The sequence below is a fragment of the Acanthochromis polyacanthus genome, chromosome 17 (assembly GCF_021347895.1).
Source record: "Acanthochromis polyacanthus isolate Apoly-LR-REF ecotype Palm Island chromosome 17, KAUST_Apoly_ChrSc, whole genome shotgun sequence".
Lineage (NCBI taxonomy): Eukaryota > Metazoa > Chordata > Actinopteri > Pomacentridae > Acanthochromis > Acanthochromis polyacanthus.
The window spans coordinates 17,492,375-17,513,763 of NC_067129.1; the positions used below are offsets into that span (position 1 = coordinate 17,492,375).

At 39.0% G+C, this 21,389-nt stretch overlaps 1 protein-coding gene across 1 annotated transcript; it reads left to right on the top strand.

Moving 5' to 3' along the window:
- Positions 1 to 1,583: 1,583 nt before the first annotated feature.
- On the top strand, positions 1,584 to 18,247 carry tm7sf2 (transmembrane 7 superfamily member 2). The gene is made up of 11 exons (XM_051937863.1): positions 1,584 to 1,717; positions 4,745 to 4,826; positions 5,728 to 5,924; positions 7,363 to 7,417; positions 7,870 to 8,064; positions 9,964 to 10,067; positions 13,108 to 13,227; positions 13,323 to 13,491; positions 13,575 to 13,655; positions 13,818 to 13,940; positions 17,580 to 18,247. Exons 2-11 carry the CDS (start codon positions 4,754 to 4,756, stop codon positions 17,738 to 17,740), a joined length of 1,278 nt encoding a protein of 425 aa, XP_051793823.1. The 5' UTR covers positions 1,584 to 1,717; positions 4,745 to 4,753; the 3' UTR covers positions 17,741 to 18,247.
- Positions 18,248 to 21,389: the final 3,142 nt, after the last annotated feature.

Sequence of the window (21,389 nt, forward strand, 5' to 3'; positions counted from 1 at the left end):
TGTGTCCAGATCATCTCCTACAGCTTCTATAACTATCAGGTCTGGACTCTGTGGTGGTCAGTCCATCAATTTCCCTGTTTCATCAGCTCTTTAAAAACATAACAAAATAATGATTTTTCTGCAGCATCAAACAAAATCAACTTTCTAATCAGACGTTTTCCAGACGGAACGGCATGAGGGATTTTCAGTGCTTGTGGTTCCATCGATTTAGACAATATCCTGTCACCACTGGCACAAATGTTGCTCTAAACCATGACAGACCCTCCTTCATGTCTCACAGACGGCTGCCAGCACTCTGTCCTGTACTGCTCTCCAACTGTTTTCTCACATATTGTCAACAACGGGATCTGATTCAAACTTTGATCGATCACTCTACAGGACTCTTCTATTGATCTTCCCTTCAGTCTTTGTGGTCTTTATAATATTTCAGGCTTTTAGCCCTGTTTTTCTTCTGAAAAGGCCACTCTACCCCTCCTGCTGAGCAAGTTCCTCACTAGATTTCATCTGGTTTCTCAAAGAAGAAACCGGAAGACAGCTCTGTTTTTGTGGCCTCCACTCCTTTTTTGTCTTTTACCTTCTACAAACTTCTTCTTTCTTGAATACCACATCATGAGTCTGAAGTTTGTTCATTTGCTTTTAAGAGTGCCCTTGCTGATACAAAATTATGTTTTATGCCTGTCAAATTGTGTTCAGGAATTTTAATGAAATGATGTGCTTGAGACTTTGTATGATATATTAGCAGACTTACAATATATACACTATCACTTAAAAGTTTGGGATCACCCAAACAATTTATGAACAAAAACTCACACTTTTATTCATGTGCTAACATAATTACACAAGTGTTTTCTAATCATCAGTTAGCCTTTCAACACCATTCCTCTGTACCCCTATGTAGATATTCCATTAAAAATCTGCCGTTTAATAGTCATTTACCACATTAACAATGTCTAGACTATATTTCTGATTAATGCACTGTTATCTTCATTGAAAGAAAAATGTTTTTCTTTCAAGTGACCCCAAACTTTTGAACAGTTGTGTATATGTAATGCTCAAACCTCATTTTTAGTCAGAACAGAAGGTAACTTAGATCAATCAATAAGAATATTTTGATGTCCTGAATGAAACTTGGTGTAAAACAGCATAAGATCAGTGCTGTAAATCACACTGTATGTGAGGTGCAAAGAGAGTTCTCACTATATACTTCTTTAGCCTATAGAGAGCGTTTTCTGTTTTTAAAACTGAGTGCTGATTAAAACTGATTTCCTGTATCTTCTAGTTGTATCTATATAGACTGAGAAATGCAGATAATGTAATACAGTATAATCATTATAGTCCTGTTAAAACAGATCTACTGGTCGCTGCTTCTGAGACTTTTGCACAGTACAGTATAATATTTTATATTTCCACTGCAGCCTCAGTGTCAGAGATTAATTAGGAGGACAGTATCTCCTAGTATAAATGTAATGCAGGTGTATTTCACAAGCTCTGCCTGCCAGACGTACCGCTGACTGTCGCCACCTGAGGAGCGCATCTGATTGGATGAAGTCGTTTGTTCCCACCCTCTTCTGATGACCGATGAGGGATCTGATTGGCTGAGACACGATCGGTGCTGCCAAAACGTGGTTTGAGGGCGTTTCTGTTCGGCCTGCGGCTGGTTGATGGACACACAGGAGTGGATGCACACAGTCCAGTTATACTTCCACTAAAAGCACCGGTAAGAACCTACAGAATTACAAGACACGCTGCTCTTTACTCGTTTTATTTGCTTTATTCTCTGAAAAAACCTTGAATTTCTCTCGTGTTCATGTGATTTCAGGAAGGCAGGTAAACAGACTGAACGGCCTTTGTCTCATGTTTCATAATAGAACACACAGCAGGTTGAACTTTGTCTGTTATTTATGACAGTGTTCGCAGTAAACAACGCTGCTGATACACAGAATAGCCAGTTTAAATTATTTCATTAATTGTGAAAAGGTTGAATCATTACTTTTTGTTGACTTTTAACGTTTCATTACTTATTCTCTTGCTCTTGTTTCAGTATTCTTTCAGTTCTGTTATTTTGTTGAATGTCTGTTCATGATAAAGTACAGTTAGAATGTCTTTAAAATGTCTGGCATATCTTTATCATTTAATCAATGGGGTTTCCATCAAGGATGTCCTTTATCAGCATCTGTGGAAGAAGTTGTCAGATCCTTGACTCAAGTCAGTAGAAATACCCTCTGTTTTAAACTGTACTAGAGTATAATTACAGAGGTCTAGCTAGCTCTTTGGTAGTTGTCTGACTCTCTTGTTGCAGGATAATGTTTCTTGTCAGTGGAGTTTGGTTTAAATCACAGCATCTCCTTGTACAAGTCAAACTTGAGGAGGTCTAACCAGCTACATCACTGCACACACCACTGTCTGTATATGCAGGGCCTCTGTTATATTTATCATACTATACTGGATAAAAATGATCGGACCAAACCAATGACCAAGTAAAAAACTAACATAAAGTGTCTTATTAAGGTGTTGGGCCAACACATGCTGAAAGAACAGCTTCAGTGCGACTTCTCTGAGCTCCACTGAAGCGATAAACACCAGTCTTCCAAAAGCTATTCCCTCATTTGGTGTTTAAATGATAGTGGTGGAGAGCACTGTTTAATACACTGGTCCAAAATCTCTGGTAGGGGTTCAACTTGTGATGATAACTGGTGACTGTGAAGTATACAGGCCTCATATCCTCATGTTATTATCCTGGAGGAGAACTGAAATATTTCATCACTAAGAGCAACTTTGTATTTATTAACAGTGGTGCTTCCTTTTAGGGGACAAAGGAGCTCAAACCATGAAAGCAAAGTGCCTCTTGACGCATAACAGAACCATTGGATTGTGTTTTCCTATTCTGTCACCCGGCTGTAGATGTATGTCTAATTTGCTTGTACCTATAGCTATTCAATAAATGTAGTGCAGTAAAAATGTAGTGCAGTTAGGGGACATAATGGACAGGTCACCAGTCTATCAAAGGACTACACATAGAGACAAATAATCTCACTCACATTTACACCTTAGGACTATTTAGAATCACCAGTTATCCTCAGCATGTTTTTGGACTGTCGGAGGAAGCTGAAGTACCTGGAGAAAACCCACGCATGCACAGGGAGAACATGCAAACTCCACACAGAAATATCCGAGGCCCAGGCTGAGACACGAACCAGGGATCTTCTAGCTGCCAGGCAACAGTGCTAACCACCATCCATTATGCAGCCCATATAGAAACGTAGATTAGAAATACTCAAAAAGAGTACAAATATCTTGCCGTCAGTCAGTTTTGAATGTTTTTGAACCTAACCTTTTGAACCTTGTCTTTATAGGTGGAATATATATATGTGTACAGTTAATAGGCAGCTTAATTATGTTGTTTCCCCCCAGCCCCATTGTTTATTCTATTTTTTTAAACAAATGCAACACAAAATAACTATTAAATTGCACTTTTGGCCTTTCAAAAAGAATAAGTGACCAGTCCTGCCACCCTTCCATGAGCCTTCTATCCATGGACTTTGTCAGTGTCTTGATCTTTTCATAGTGAACTTTCAACAACCACCACCTCCCTGATGCTGTTAGAAGAGGTGTATAGTTTTGTCTTACTGTAACTAAGAGGGACCCACAAGTTCTGCATAATAGTAAATATCACTCCTCCTCCTCAGCTTGCTGGTGCCCTGTGTCCATTAGTGATCCAGTCATAATTCATCCAGAGTCACTCTCATTTTTTTTGTTCAGGAAGCCACTGAAAGAAAAATGAGCTTGCAGGTTTTTCTTAGCTCAGTACTGATGCTTCAACTTGAGAATATTGTGCAGTGGTGTCGTGTTTCAGCCTTCTTTACCTCGGCCGTGTCTCTGAGTACCTGACGCTTTGTACTTCAGGACACTCCAGGCAGATTTCAGATGGTGGCTCTTGAGGCTAATGACTTCCTTGTAGCGTCATAGAGTCCTTTCCACGTAATTTGCACCTTTTCCTCTCCGTGGGTTTGTGTGACCCTGTTGACGATTCTCATTAAAACGTTTGCCTGGTTTGCCTGTCATTTGTCTGAGAGGTGTTTTAGAATTGTAGACAGTTCAGTGTGAGTTATACCTCTGTTTTACCTGATCTAATGAAGCTGCTCAATAATTATGAACACAACATCGTATGGCACTTTGTCAGTATTTTAAACTGGAAAACTGAAAGTCACACTGTGAGACTTTCATTTATTTTGGAAAATGTGCACAGAAATAAAGTAAATAATACTCACCTGCTTATTAATCCACGTGTTGTAGTTACTTTGCACCACTATTGTTAACAATATTTCAACAAAGATTTGTAATGATTCTTATAATAATCTGAGCTCCAACAATGCACTTTTTAAGACAGCAGCATGTATTGAGGATTACTGTCACTCTTGAATAAGATTCACTCTAGAAAATGTGTGCCAAGTAGCTTTAGCACAAATCAATGTTCCTTCTCATGATCAGACGACTTTTATGTCCGGCTTTCATTTTTACAACTTAGTATTTCCGTCTGTCTTTATGTCATCTGTTGCCAAGTGCTGCTCTAAGGGAATCCAAAGGAATCCCTGGGTTTGTTGTTTTTCTCTGTATAATTTTGTAAAGCCTTCATACTACTGTGTGAAATGCATTGAGGTGACATTTGTGGTGAATTGGAGCTATACTGAGCAAATGGACTTGAATTGACTTATATATATGTAATCAACCCTCATCTTCTTCACAGGTCAGCAAAATGAGACCAAATAGTCAAGCACTGAAACGCAAACTGCCACATGACACAGAGAGGGAGTTTGGAGGAACCCTGGGTGAGTCATAGCAGCATCACAGCTTAGATTTTTATTAAAGACGACATTGCCATGACTATCACTTTATAAAGCAAAATGCACTGTAAACAATGCAGCTTCTATTAATTTAGTCCTATACAAACTACACTTAAAGAAAACCTCAAGAGCAGCGTCTTAGTTAATAAAAGCTGACTTTCAAAGAGAAGAGATAAAAGGTGATGATATTATCAGCTAACACAAATAGCTTTTATAGTCCTGTCTTATTTATGAGAGATTAGTTGCTTTCTAAAATTGCACAAGTCAGTTTATGGCTTTCCCAGCTTGTCTAGTGGATCATAAAACACTCTCCACTTTACCAATAATCAGATGTTTCTCAGTGGTGAAGACCAGCAGCTTCACAGCTTCAGCTCTATCAACAGAGGACTGTTTATTACGGCTCTAATTAGGAATCTTCACAGCCGTCAAAGTCCCAAGTGTCACTGCAGAGATGAGATGAGAGAACAGATTCGTCACAGCTCCTCAGTGTGCGTGTCAGCCAACACACGAGTGGAGCTTCGTTTCCTGCTGCGGTCCTTGAATTGAGCGTCACCGCTGATTCGGCTTCCAGTTTTTAAATTGAAATCATGTTTTGCTCTGACAGTGAAGCTCTCCATAGACCTCATATTTGACAACACTGAACTGAACCTCAACTTTGTAGACAGCTGATTTAATTCTTCTGCTACTATGCACTTATTTGAGATGCTTGGATTATTCACAGTCTATTTGCAGCATATTTATCTGATGTCGTAGATAAATCTGAGCTTCACTCCCTGGTTTTCCTCAGAGGCTCTTTCATGTATTTTTGTACCTTTAGTGCTTCTGGCTGTTGCTCGGCCGTGTCCACACACTCAGTCTGTCGCTTTTATCTGAATCCGTCTCTCAGGTGCCATATGCATTCCCATCTTCCTTCCGCTGACGGTGCTATTCCTGATCTGTGTGAGTCGGTCTCCTGAGGCCAGTGTGCTCCAGTGGCCCCCTCCTCTCCCCTCCAAGGACCAGCTGTGGGACCCAGTGGCCCCCATGCTTCTGCTGGGATGGATCACTCTGCACGCCCTCCTCTATTTCATGCCATTGGGAAAGGTAGGACATATTCATCGGACATTGAACATACTTTAAAATCAGTTGTGGCTCTGTGGGTCTCAGATTCATCTATAATTAATGCTACACATTGTTTTGCTATGGCTCACTGTAGGCCTCAATGAAGATTTATACCGATAAAGAAAATATTTGTTCTTGTCTTTATTGTTTCAGTCAGTAATATCAGAACTGTTGGTTGATTTAATTATTTAAATAGTTATTAATAACTGTAAAAATATAGTTATTAAGGTCATTCTGTCTAACTTTAAATGAACGGTGGCCTCTTTGGGCAACGTTACAGGATAATTGAGTTAAACTGGTTATTTCCTATTTAAGTCTGCAGCTTTAAAGCTATGATTTATAGCATTTCTGCATTAAAATGTCCCAAAACCACGAGGCCCATGTTTGTTATGTTGATATGTTTTGATTTGCGTTCTGAGATTATCCCAATTTTGTTTTTGCCATAATGATCCCATCCAGAAAAGTGTGTAATTATACAGAAAGTTCCTTTTCCATTTAAGTGTCTAATGAATTGAAAGTGAACTTTTGCAATGTCACAAAAAGAGGAACATGCAAATTGGGCACGTTTCCATTAATTGCTTTGGAGTGAATAAACTAGGGTGTGTAGTATCATCAGAAGGTGGCGCTATAGGTTACATTACACAGGGCTGTAATAAACAGAGCAGAAGAAGCTGAAAACAAAACTACCTGTTCTCCAGAGTGGAAAAAACAAATGAAACTTTGATCATCTACCGCTTGTATTCAGTCAGGGAGGTTGTAATTATTCTTTCATGTCAGCTGATGTTAGACATGTTGTCCAGATACAAAGATGATGGAAGCAGAAATAGCTCATTAGTCAAGTAAACTGAAAGAATGTTGCATCATAACGTACTGTAGTAAGAATGCTTCCGTGTCCCATAATTGCACATCTTTTTCTAAAAAAAGTCAACAATCACTTCAAGCGAGCATAAAACCCATTTATTTATGTTTTATTTTTTTCCATTTGCACTAACATTTTCTAATGTCACCCTTCACAATGTCCATATAAATTATTTTATACAATTTTAAAACAGGAGAAGAGAGTACAGAAAGGAGAAGAAGAAGCTGGTGAACTACTGAGCTAACCTCATGAGCCTCCATGAGCATGATAACACTTTACTTCACAATGTCATCAGACTGCATTTCCTTTTTAAAAGGCAGCCTTAACATGATGGTATTTGGTAAACTGTATATTAATAGCAGATTTCTGATGTCTCAAATATCAAGTACTAGAAAAATAAATAGATATGATGATGGATGGATGATTCCTATTGTGAGACTGATGATTCTTATATAGTTAGACTAACCTTATGATACAGTAGTGCGACTCCTCAGTTATTATTGTATACACAGGACATGATTAGTGATTGATTCTGTTCATTCTGACTGGATTTGTCTGCAGGTGTCTGAAGGATTAGTGTTGAGGGATGGAACACGTCTGAAGTATCCCATAAACGGTATTGTTGGGTTTTGTTGCTATTGTTCAGTAAAGAAATGTAATTAAGAATATGTTGCATTGTTAAAGGCTCTTTAATCTGCATGAGTTAAAACAATTCTTCGTCATACCACAAGTGTGAAATGTTCTATTGTGCTGCAGCACTATTTAGAAATATAATATCTGTAGTATTTCACAACTATTCTTCAGTGTTACACATGTTTTCAGTGCAAATGGTTTGTTCACATTTGTAAAGGCTACTGTAGAGAAAATCTTTCTTTTCCATTTTTATTTTAAAGACGCTCTAAAAGCTATGTTTAACTGTGTTGGCCTGACCTTGACCTAAAGTTTAGCAAAGTTACAGAATTCTCAGCTCTTCCAACTTTTACCTATATTTCATCCCAGCCTCTGTCAGTCTGCTTATCTCTCTCCCCCCAGCTACAGAATTCACTTTTGTTTGTTTTCCTCCCTCAGGTTTTCATGCCTTGTGCATCAGCGGTGTGTTGCTGATGTTGTTGCTGGGACTCGGGGCTCCTATGGGGTATCTGTTTGAGCTGCTGGTGCCTCTGGCAGTGTGTGCAATTGCAGTGTCATTCGTGTTCTCGGTCTACCTCTACATCCGCTCCTTCTGGGCTCCTTCCCATGCTCTCGCTTTGGGGGGCAACACAGGTGAGAAGTTAAAGTTCATCATTAAAGGAATCCACCTTTAAATACAGTTTAAAAACAGCCACTGGCAATGTACGGTGCATTTGTAGGCCTTTCTGTTGTTCGGTGGAAGATTTTGGTATTCCTGTGGGTAATTGTTTAACAGCCGAGCTCTGCAGGAGCTTGCAGGCATCAGCCAGCGAGTGAATGCTCTCTTTCAAGTAAGCTGACCCTGCTGCACTGAGCTCCGCTGCATCTGAAGGCAGAAAGCATCCACTATTGTGATTCAGGTACCGAGAAGATTACTTTCATCGATGTTCGTGTAAAGGAAAAATGAGCAAGTCTACAGCAACGACATGTTGTCTTCAGAGTCATGCTGTGAAATCAAATTTACAGAGAAAGTAGGCTTTAGAAAGCAGAAAACAATGCTCATGCAGGATTTATAACAACCGCCAGTGCTATGGCTCCATCTGCATCAACTGTAGTTTGTGTTTAGTGCTAATTAGCAAGAGAAAATTTCAGTTAAAATGGTAAAAAGCTAAACCAATGGTGGTGAATGTCGTAAACATGCTTCTGGAACATTAACAGTTCTATTACTATGAGCATATCATGGTGGCATTAGCGTACTTACAGCCAGCAGGGGGCGACTCATCTGGTTGCAAAAAGAAGTCAGATTGTACAGATATCTACTACAAAATAGTCTTACTCATTGAATGCGGGCTTTGCCATTTCAGTGAAAGATTTCATGTAGCTTTCCCCTCCCCTTAACAACAGGAAGCAACAACAACAAACTCCAAGCTACACCTACATGCGGAAAGTTTTATGTGTTGCCGTAGATTTGGATCATGCAGTAACTCTCTGCTGGGTTTATTGAAGTGAATTACCTTTTTTCGTGACAGTGCCCACCTCTCTGTAGTACCATTGCTACATCCTGAGCTTAGCAATGCCCAAGACACCTGTAATTAGCTAAAAAAACAAAAACAAATAAATCGTAGTGTTTTTCACCGTGTAGCAAAATGATAATGAGGTGCAGTCAGACCATTCTTCAGCAATGACACAGTGTTGTAGACATATGTCTGGCTATGCAGAAAATCACCCTACCTCTCCTTTGATTTCTAACTTCAGTAAACATTTTTTCAATGGGTTTATCATCTCAGTCATTAGTTTAAAATCTCCTTCAGTACAGCACGACATTCATTTCTTACCTAATGGCCCCATTTAGAGTAAAATAGACAATAAAGTGGAGAACATTTTTGGCCATGGCTACCTTGACAAGTTGCTGCCATATAAGCTTCTGTAGTGTCCTCGAGTTCTCAGTCAGATCCAGTCCATCTGATTTACATCCTGTATCAAAAAAACAGAATGGCAACAGCCAACTTTAAAAATGGTAGACCACACACCGCTGGCTGATGTCATGGTGTCTTTTGTCTGTAGTTCCTGACGATGTTGAAGCATGTTCTGGGAAATGTCGGTTTTATACCATCTAGTAACACTTGCAATGAAGCGTGCATTAACAATCAGTAGAGTCATTATAGCGGCAGACTAAACAACATTGGTACCAGCATTGGTGGGATTAATGCTGCTAACAGTGGCTCTAGTATAAGTCAGGTCAGTGAGTCAGCACAGACATTACCTGGACCCCTGTACAGTCAGATCGAAATGGAATGCCATCAGTTAGCTCTGATTTTCGTTGTATGACAACTTAAAATGTCTTGTGTAAGAAAGGCTTTGTATAGAAACAGTTTTTGACTATACAGAGATTTCAGCTAATGAATTGTTCTAACTAATTACTGATGTGAGTTTGTGACTTCTCATGTTTAATTTGCAGCATGTACCTGCAGACGCTGAAGGCTCAGAATTGTTTATAATAATAATGTCTCTGTTGACAGTTATTTAATGCATCCATGCATTGTTTTGATTTAGGAAATCCCCTGTATGACTTCTTCATTGGACGGGAGCTAAACCCCCGGATTGGAAGCTTTGACCTGAAATATTTCTGTGAACTCAGGCCGGGTTTGATTGGCTGGGTGAGTTTGATCTGTCCAAGAGTAGTTTTATTGAGTTCATTTAATTTACAAGCTTTTATTGTATCGGAATTTGACAAATCAGTTTTATAAATGTTTTTAAAATGTATTAAATATTCTATATTTGCAGTTGCTGTTGCATGTAAATCTTGGAGAAGCACTGACTGCATTGATTAGTGATTTGACAGCCAACAGGTGGCGATGTTGCTCTCTGATCGTCAATAATCACTTGCAGTCGGTGACTTTGACACAGTCAGATTTAGAAACTTTTCTCCCAGATGACCTGACACAGTGAGAGATTTGTTGGAGGACAGGGGTGCACATCATTATCTGTGTGTGACTCATCAGACCAAACAAGACAGAATATAGATTCCCCAGTGAGAATTCATTAAGATTCTTAAAATTACAGCAAGATTTCCCATTATCTTCACTGGTCACACAACCACTACACTGAGGCAGTACAAGGATCAAGCTGCACTGGAAAACATTGCTGTAACAAGTCTCTTTCTCTCTCTGTATTTACAGTATAAACAGTAGAACGACAGCACATCTGAATGCTTTAAAGCTGTGTGCGTAGGAGAGCACAGAAAAAGCTTCCACCAACTAGACAGTGTGTGGGTTACTTTCATTTCCTGGTGAATGTTAAAACTACTTACTTTAAACATTCAACACAACTGCAGCTGCTGATAATGTTGAAAAATAACAAACATATTTATGTAAATGGATTTTGTTTGGAATGTGGGATGGACATTTCAGATATTGATTCTTGGACATAAATCAATTTCATATTCAAAAGCACAGTTTGAGTTAGGAGGCTGTTCTCTGTATGAAATATTAATTGTCCTCATGCATGTATATTTATTATTAATTCAGATGTGAGCGAGTGTGTGTTTCCATCATATCACTCTGCATACTTTATAGTGGTTTACTAAAAATGTAAAGCAGTACTGCACAGTACAAGAAAAGTACTATTTTCAGCACATTCACGCACTGAACCACACAACAGATACTATTCCTGAGTGTTTCAGGAGGTTAGTGTTGTTGATTCCAAAGCAATGTATAGATAAAGAAAGTCTGCACATGTTTCTGTAGAAAATCGTTTATTTAGGATCCAAACAGAAACATAAATGGCTGCTGTCAGGGAAATTAACGGAGGGTCTGAACCTCAGAGGCATTGCAGCTTCAGCAGCTTGGTATTGATCATGCATCATTTTGAAAGAAGAAAAGCATGGATGACAGCTGGGGCTGCTCTGATTAGCCGTTTAATCGATTAGCTGAATGGCAGCTACAGTCCACTCTGTAATTATTTGGACACTTGTTTTAGCTCTTCAGGCTCTGCACATTCATTTCGACATAAAATAGTAGGTAGTACATTAAAGTGCCAAGTCTAGGTTTTAATTTATGTAGGTGTGTGTTGATATTAAGACAACTGTGTGAGATATCTATTACAACAGGTAAAGTGAATAACATTGATCGTCTCATTACAATGCAATGCTCTTGGCTCCTGGCATTCACAGAATGACATGTACCACCCACATAAACATTGTTCCAGACCAAGCACACCCCCCGTGGCAGTGGCTCTCCCAGACAGCAGTCTCAGGATAATTCACCCTTCCACTGCCGCAGCATTTAACTGCTGCAAAAACTGCTCAGGAACAGCTCAAAATAACACAACAGAGAGCCAAAAGTTTTGACCTGACCTTCAAATTCCCCAGAACCCAATCTGATCAAGGATTTACAAGATGTGCCAGAAGTCCACAACCCACAGCCGAACCCCACAGGAGACCCCCAGACTACATGACCTGACTGGTCAGAGCTGTTTTGGCAGCACAAATGGGACCTACACAACATCAGACAAGTTTTAAGGTTGTAGCTGATCGTGTTTAGCCAGACTTAAACACATAGTGCCCAAATTGTGAAGGTTCAAAAGTACATGGACAGTTTCTATTGAGACTCTGGGTTGATTGACAGCTGCCATTTAGGTCGAGGCTGTCTGTCAGTACGAGGAACAATGAAGATAACAATGAGGTTCAAAGGCAAAAACCTGTCAGAGAACACAGCTGTCAAAAACAAACAGTCAGGCTTATTCTGCAAAAACAGAAGCACACAGAAAATGACCTGCGAAAGACCCGATCGACTGAGGAGTGTGTAGGCCGATGAGGAATCTTGCGGATAAGCAGCTGAGACTTGGTACTTTAATGTAGTTTTTTATTTATATATTCTATTTTAAACTCAATGTACTAAAGTTCAGCAGCTGATGAGTGGAAAAAATATGTAATTGTCAAAATAATTATAGCATTCACTGCATGTATGCATGCACCATCTATACACCGCTTAATCCTTGTTAGGGTCGTGGGGGGCTGGAGTCTATCCCGGCTGTCTTAGAGGGAAGGCAGGAGACACCCTGGACAGGTCGCCAGTCTTATGACAGGGCTATATATAGACAATCACGCTCACATTCACACTTACGGACAGTTTAGAATCACCAATTCACCTCAGCATGTTTTGGGGTTGTGGGAAGAAGCCAGAGAACCCGGAGAAACCCCACGCATGCACAGGGAGAACATGCAAACTCCATGCAGAAAGATCAAGAAGGCAGGGACGCGAACCGGGGATTTTCTAGCTGCAAAGTAAAAGTGCTAACCACCAAGCCACTCTCAGCCCTCTTTTTAATCTAGAATTATGAAAAAATTCTGTCTCCAGCATGTGAATATTTGCTAGTCTGAGTTTCGGGCTGCTGCTCAGATAAAACAGGACATCTGAATGTCAACATGGGCTTTAGGGACCCATTTCATGTTCCAGAAGCAAAGATTCAGCGATTGAATTTCTCAGCTCTCAGATGATTAAACTGGCTGATTATGTGACAGTAAAAATAAGTGGCTAGTAGCAGCATTCATTACAGAGGTGTTTGATTTTTCACCTTGATGTTTGTTTTTTGTAGTTCTGAACAAATTGATCACAGGGTGAGTTTGTCTGCCGTTGTTTTGGAAGCGCAGATGAAACACACGCCCACTACTGTTCATCATTATTCCCGTTCCCTCAGGTGGTCATAAACTTTGGCATGCTGATGAAGGAGGTGGAGCTTCGAGGTTCGCCCTCCCTCGCCATGATCCTCGTCAACAGTTTCCAGCTGCTGTACGTGGCCGACGCTCTGTGGAACGAAGTGAGGAGACGGGCTTCTTTAAATATGCAGGCACAAATCCCTCTTTGTACTTCGGGCCACTATTATCGAATTTCTACTTCGCTGTGTTCCAACAGGAGGCCGTTCTGACCACCATGGACATTGTGCATGATGGTTTTGGCTTCATGCTGGTGTTCGGTGACCTGGCCTGGGTTCCCTTCACATACGGCCTGCAGGCAGCCTTCCTGGTTGTGCACCCGCAGGCCTTAACATCCCTCAGAGCCGCAGCTATAATAGCACTGAATGGTTATTATCTCTTTCACTAGGCTGCAAAACGTCATGTTTCAGTGCTGAGTATGACTGATGAATGTTTTTCTGTTTGCTGACAGGTGCTGGTTATTACATTTTCAGAAAATCCAACTCACAGAAGAACCAGTTCAGACGAGACCCTTCTCATCCAAGTGTTGCAAGTAAGTCTTTCTTCAAATTTTATTTCAGTCATGACAAATACACTCAAATATGCTCTTTCACATTTTATTTCTAATAGCTCATGCATTAGAGGACGCAGGCGGGGAGTTTATCTGGGAAGCAGTTTGTAAATCTTCTTCTGCGTTCTCCGCAATTCCTTACAGGACTGGAGACGATTGCTACGGCAACAGGGAAGCGGCTGCTGGTGTCCGGCTGGTGGGGTTTCGTTCGTCATCCTAATTACCTCGGTGACCTCCTCATGGCCCTGGCGTGGTCCCTGCCATGTGGTAAGACAGCTTAAAAGCCCAACGCCAAGCTTGTTTTGCAAGCAGGTCACAGCAATGTGATACAGTCACGGAAAGTGTTTATTAGAAAATGTAGATGAAGTCACTGACAAGAGATTAATGTCAGGCTGAGTATTAATCATATCCAGCTACATTTATTATTAGAATAGACAATGCAGGTTGGTGTTTTTAATGGGCCACTGTAAGATTCACTTCTTTGTCTGAAACTTCTTTGTACACTGTTCATTGTACATCTTCATCATTGTGGCTCCATCTGTACAGTGGGTGGACAAAATAACAGAAACAGGAACAAAAGCTAATCATCGTGCTGCTACATCTAAATAGAATAGAATAGAATAGAATAGAATAGAATAGAATAGGATAGAATCACTTTATTCATCCCCGAAGGGAAATTCAGTGGTCAATTGTAGTCAAATAAATGGCCAATTTAGATGTTTAAGTCTGAACTAGAATCAAGTCAATTCTCTCTCAAGTGTTCTTTAGTCAAGTTTGGCTCCTAAATTCTAATACAGTTTACCTCGTTTGTTGGATATTTTTATTTATCTGTATTTGTGCTGATGTCATCCATGGGCTTTATATCAGTAACAAAAACCGATAAAACATTTTTTTATTAGTCAAATAGTGCCCAAGTTTTTAAGTGTTACACGTCACCCAAGCTAAATATTATTAATAATAAAGTTTAAACAGGCACTGCACACTGGAACTATTTTTTTTTTAGCTATGAACTAAATGATATGACTGTACTGTGATGAAACACATTACTGCTGGTTAAAATAATTGTTAATAATGGCATTTCTTACAAATTTCATAATATTTTGCATTTCATGAGATGAAATCGGCTCAAGATGGCCTCTACTGAACCTTGCAAGACCAATGCTGACATAGAGTCAACTGGGACTTCTGTATATCATTAATGTATTTATGAAAAGTATGGTAACTACCACTAATCAGTCCCTCCCTCAGTCTCTCCTTTAAGTAGGAGTTCAAATATATCCAGATCAAACCTAATCATTTAATTGCTACCTTTCATAGTATGTTTCTATTTGGATGCAGCTGCAGAAGCACCACCAGACTGCATTTTTCCCTTCAGACCATCTTCCCTTCTCACTAACGTTACACTACCACTCTGTTCCCATCCTCGCTTGTACTTGAATAATCTTGACTTTGAGAGTTCCACCTTCAGACCATAGCCAACCACTCGAATCGGTACAGCGTCAGACCACCACGTCCTCTGCTACACTAATGTTCACTTGAAGGGATTCTAGCAGAGGAAAGTCCTCCACCTCAAAAGCAGTCTTCTGTGGCGTATTTGAGGCAGATTCTGAGTTGTTGTCCATTTGCCTGTGGCCTGTGGACGTGACTGACGAACTCTTTCCATGTCCGCCTTCTCATCCCCTGTCCTAATTTTTAGTAGTTTGCGTAATTATGTAGCAGGTTGAGGATGAAGTTACACTTAACTATCAAGAAAAGGCTGCTCAATCATATCATTTTCAGAAGCTGAAATCTTGAAAAAATGTGTGGCAGAAATCATGGCACTATAGAATGTGACCATTTAATATAGATGTACCCAAAAACAAAATGACCTTGTACTGAGCACAGGCGTGTGTTATGCTTGTGCACGTTATGTACGTATGGACACTGAATCGAGTGACCTAAATATGTAGCGGGCGACCGGAATTGATGGGACTCAGAAACACCCCCATAATTTAATCAATTGTTCCTTGTATCATTTCTGACAGATAAGTCCTGACAAGTCCGCAGCAGTCGTTTGTAGTAGGATCCCAATCATGTGATTGTCAGCAGGCAGCTGATGTAGTGTTCACTTGTTGTCATAGTTACAGTGACGCCGTGCCACTATCTGGCAATGATACAGATATCTTTAACAAATCTTTGGATCCAGACTATAAGCCACATCACTGTCAAAATGTGATCAGTTGGTCCTTGTGTCATTTCTGACCTTCCCTGAAAAATTTTATCCAGATTTGTTTTTGAGTAATGTTGGTAACGGACAGGCAGACACCGATTGTCAAATAACTGCCATTTCTTGGCAGAGTAATAATTATATTAATACCCTTTACATGGTAAAATCTTGATTTAACCAAACAAAGAAAAACTATTTATATTACACTGGGAGCTTTAGAATGAAACTGACATTGACATCTCATTTTGATATAACAGTGTTTTTTGTAGGTTGCACAGTGGCTCGATGGTTAGCACTGTTGCCTTACAGCTAGAAGATCCCCGGTTCACAGTGGAGTTTGCATGTTCTCGCTGTGCATGTGTGCGTCTTCTCTGGGTTCTCCTGCTCCTTCCCACAGTCTAAGAACATGCTGAGGTTAATTGGTGATCCTAAATTGTCCGTAGGTGTGAATGTGATTGTTTGTCTCTATGTGTAGCCCTGTGATAGACTGGTACCCTCGGCCCCCGCGGCCCTAATGAGGATTAAGCGGTGTATTGATAATGGATGGATGGGTTGTTTTTGCTTATTGTGTATACTCAGTAGATAAGGAGCAACAGTAGCATTCATGTGCAGTCGTGTTTGTGGTCACAAGCGTTTAGTTTGTGATGTCTATCACCTCATAAAACATCTGCCTTTTTGTCTGGACAGTAACTCTTTAGCAAATAATTTTTTGTTAACTGCGTCTGGAAACTATGTCATGAGAACATTGACTTTTTACCAAAACACTGAAGTTCCAGACTGGAAAACCAAAACGATGAACTAAAAGATAGTAAAAAAGCTCAGAAGATCTGAAGATAACTGTGGTCAGGTGATAATTCACGATGGATTCAGCACTGTGAACACATTCACAGTCACAAGATTAATTTAATCCATCATTATTATATGAATATTGATTGTAGCCATATTGGTTGGTACCAAAAAACGTACTGACATGTGACAGACAGCCATAGCCATTGTGATGTTTGTCAGATTTCCTTCCTGTCTTCAGTAATTATTTATGCTGTATTACTGCAGCAGCACTATGCTCTCTTTGTTCCTCTGTAAACTGCCTTATGTTCCTTCGAGGAGTCACTCCCTGAAATAGTGACTGTCAGACTTTTGTTAGAGCTGACACATGCTGCTCATTGCTATTCAACTTTATGTGACTCACTTGTGTAGCTGCCTTTGTAACTGAGATGTATACTGTAGTTTCTGCCTTAATTGCTGCTGCAAATGTCACAAACTGCAAAATTATGCAGTCAAAAAAAATAAATCCTGACAGCATATTCCCGACAGATGAAAGCCGCAGTGACAAAAAGGCTCATTGGTCACATGTAGATAAAGACTGAGGAAACACTGACTGAAAGACAAAATATATTCATTATGTGAGACTAAGTGCAGTCTCAAAGAATGGACATCGGAATGAATCAACAATCTGAACTCTTAATCAAAGCTTCATTCACTGCAGGTCTTTGCATAACACAGACTAGAAAGGAAACATACAGAGAAGGCTTGATTACAGCTTGTTTGATGTAATTCACTTCATAAACACTGATGTTAAAAATAAGGTGTTGGTTTTTCTTTCATAATTCATCAGTGAATCATGAATATGACTATGCTGTGTTTTTTTTTTAATGTCATTTATAATTGTTACATTGTATGTTTGCTTCTTTATTCCACAGGTTTCTCACATCTGCTGCCTTACTTCTACGTCATTTATTTCACCGTGTTGCTGATTCACCGAGAGGACCGCGATGAGAGACAGTGTAGGGCCAAGTATGGACTGGCATGGGACACTTACTGTAGACGTGTCCCCTACAGGATCTTCCCTTATATTTACTGAAAAGGAAGGTGGAGAGGGCGCAAAGGGACCAAAACAGCCAGGGAACATCCTTTTGACTCTGTAAGTTCACAAACTTAGCAATAACTTGAAATGTAAATCTGTTTTACGTTACACAGATTGCAAGTAATAACTGGTGCTGCTACTAAGGATCTACAGACGAGATCGCAATTTCAGTCAGCCTTGGTGTTTAAGGCTACGGTTTGATTACAAAATGATGGATTCATTCTTCAAAATCCCTACATTTTGACTTTCAACATGCTACAGCAATGTAGTGTAGTTAAAGTCGGTCAGCATTACACGTGCCTCTTTTTGTATCATTTACAAAAAAACATCTTATTTTAGTGAGAAAATACTGACTGGGAGAGAGCAGTTAGTAGCAGTGCCTTTGTTAATGAAAAGTCTGCATCACAGAATTACGGTGTTTTTTTTTACAATGTCTTCTTTTTGTGAAGTGTATTGTTGCCTGTGAAATGCATTTGAAATAAACAACTGCTAAAAACCTCAAAACATTTGATCTTGTATTGTCACTGTGCTCATTAGAAAGTTGTTTGAAATGATATTAATTGGGAGACATACAAATATAATATACATATTGTGGATTATATCATCAACCTCCAAGGTCTACAGTAGTGAATTTTAGGTGGAATATACCATTAAACTCACCTTTTAGGTCTACATTGGAGGACTTTAAGTGGAATTTTCTTCTAAACCATCTTTTAGTCTACATATAAGGATGTTAAGGATGGTATATTCTTCCAAACCAACTTCTCAGGTCTACGCTTCTGGTGGAATATTCCTCCATACTAACTTTTTGGTCTGCATTGAAGGATTTTTTCTAAACGACTCTTTGAGGTTTTAGGTGTAATATTCTTTTTAACCAGCCCCTCAGATCTCTTTGAGGATTTTGGATGGAATACTCTGTTAAACCAACATTTTAGGTTCATGTCCAGGGATTTTTGGTGGAATGTTCCTTTAAGGTGGATGTGTGAGGACTCGGGTTATAACTTTTTGAACTTTTTTTCCAAAATCAAAGTCCTGCATCATGATTGGATGAACTTTTTGGTATAATTGAAGAAACCAAACTCCATTTTCAACACTCTTTTAAAAAAGTCCCCCCGAAACAAAAAAGTATTAAATACACATTAGAGTCAATGACATGGCTTATAAAGTGAAAGCAAGAATAGAAACTGATACTCCAGTATATTATGATGGCAGTACAACTTATCATTGATCCATTATCAGTCATATTGACTTATAATGGCCCTTGTGATAACTTAGCATGGTTTCGCATTTCATATTATTGGCTGTAATGTGTATTTAATACTTTTTTTAAAGATATTTTAACAACAAGCAACTCAAGAGATCCTGAAGTTGGAGAGAGTTAGCTTCAGCTGAGCCAAAGAACATGTGGGACGCTAACCTAGCAAACATTTCAGACTTTTCTCTGTGAATTCTGAGAAATAATTTCCTATTTAATGACAGAGCTACACATCTGAACTCATTCTCATCAAAACAGACTCTAATTCAGTGTCATCCATCCATATTAAAGTGCAGTTACCCAAAATGTTTGTTGCATGAGCTCCAACAAAACCTGTCCAGGTAGAAGGCCACTTTGACAAACTAGAAAAGCACTCAGAGAGCGCAGACCTCCGCCAAGGATATTGACATTCCCACGGAACATTGTATTCACATACATTTATGTACGATTTAGAACATTTTGGATGACATACTAAACTATGACGTTTTTGGTGACATTTTGGACGACATACTAAACTATGAAGTTTTTGTCACATTTTGGACAACATACGAAAATATGACATTTTACTGAAATTTTGGACAACATACTAAACTCTGACGTTTTTCTCACATTTTAGACCACAGAGTAAATTATAACGATTATGTCACATTTTGGACGACATACTAAACTATGACATTTTTTGTCTCATTTTGGACGACATACTAAACTATGACAATTTTTGTCTCATTTTGGACGACATACTAAACTGTGACATTTTTTGTCTCATTTTGGACGACATACTAAACTATGATGTTTTTTGTCACATTTTGGATGACATACTAAACTGTGACGTTTTTGTCACATTTTGGACGACAAACTAAACTATGACATTTTTTGTCTCATTTTGGACGACATACTAAACTATGACGTTTTTTTCACATTTTGGACAACACACTAAACTATGACTCAGAGAGCGCAGACCTCCACCAAGGATATTGACATTCCCGTGGAACATTGTATTCACACACATTTATGTACGATTTAGAAACTGAAGTATTGTATTGTATTTTCATTGAAACATAAGACATATATTTTCATGAACAATTTTATTCCATTCTTAATTAATCAACAGGGAGAGAGGAAACAGGGAAACCCATGCAGTAAAGGATCATAAGTTAGAATTGAACCTGCGTCTCTGACGCAGTTCTGTTTATAAAGCACCTTCTTAACCAGTTGAGCTATCTGGACACCTTGTTCCCATTTGTTGGACGACATACTAACCTATGATGTTTTTTTTCATATTTTGGACCACATACGAAAATATGACATTTTACTGAAATTTTGGACGACATACTAAACTCTGACGTTTTTCTCACATTTTAGACCACATAGTAAACTATGACGATTATGTCACATTTTGGACGACATACTAAACTATGACATTTTTTGTCTCATTTTGGATGACATACTAAACTGTGACATTTTTTGTCACATTTTGGACAACATACTAAACTATGACGTTTTTTTCACATTTTGGACAACACACTAAACTATGACGTTTCAGTTACATTTTGGACAACATACCAAACTATATGACTCAGAGAGCGCAGACCTCCGCCAAGGATATTGACATTCCCATGGAACATTGTATTCACATACATTTATGTACGATTTAGAAATTGAAGTTTTGTATTTTCATGAACAATTTTATTCTGTTCTTAATTAATCAACAGGAAACCCATGCAGTGAAGGATCATTAACTGGAATTGAACCTGCGTCTCTGACACAGTTCTGTTCATAAATCACCTTCTTAACCCGTTGAGCTATCTGGACACCTTGGTCCAATTTGTTGGACGACATACTAACCTATGATTTTTTGTCATATTTTGGACCACATACTAAACTATGACATTTTTTGTCACATTTTGGACAACATACTAAACTATGACGTTTTTGTCACATTTTGGACGACATACTAAACTATGACATTTTTTGTCTCGTTTGGACGACATACTAAACTATGACATTTTTTGTCTCATTTTGAACGACATACTAAACTATGACGTTTTTGTCACATTTTGGACGACATACTAAACTATGACATTTTTTGTCTCGTTTTGGACGACATACTAAACTATGACATTTTTGTCTCATTTTGGACGACATACTAAACTATGACGTTTTTGTCTCATTTTGGACGACATACTAGACTATGACGTTTTTTTCACATTTTGGACAACACACTAAACTATGACGTTTCAGTTACATTTTGGACAACATACCAAACTATATGACTCAGAGAGCGCAGACCTCCACCGAGGATATTGACATTCCCATGGAACATCGTATTCACACACATTTATGTACAATTTAGAAATTGAAGTATTGTATTTTCATGAACAATTTTATTCT

What these genes read in the sequence shown, in the direction of transcription:
- tm7sf2 (XM_051937863.1), top strand. Translation starts at nt 4,754, where the DNA reads ATGAGACCAAATAGTCAAGCACTGAAACGCAAACTGCCACATGACACA. An exon ending in TCTGAAGTATCCCATAAACG is followed by an intron (nt 7,418 to 7,869) that starts GTATTGTTGGGT and finishes TTCCTCCCTCAG; the next exon opens with GTTTTCATGCCTTGTGCATC. An exon ending in CCGACGCTCTGTGGAACGAA is followed by an intron (nt 13,228 to 13,322) that starts GTGAGGAGACGG and finishes GTGTTCCAACAG; the next exon opens with GAGGCCGTTCTGACCACCAT.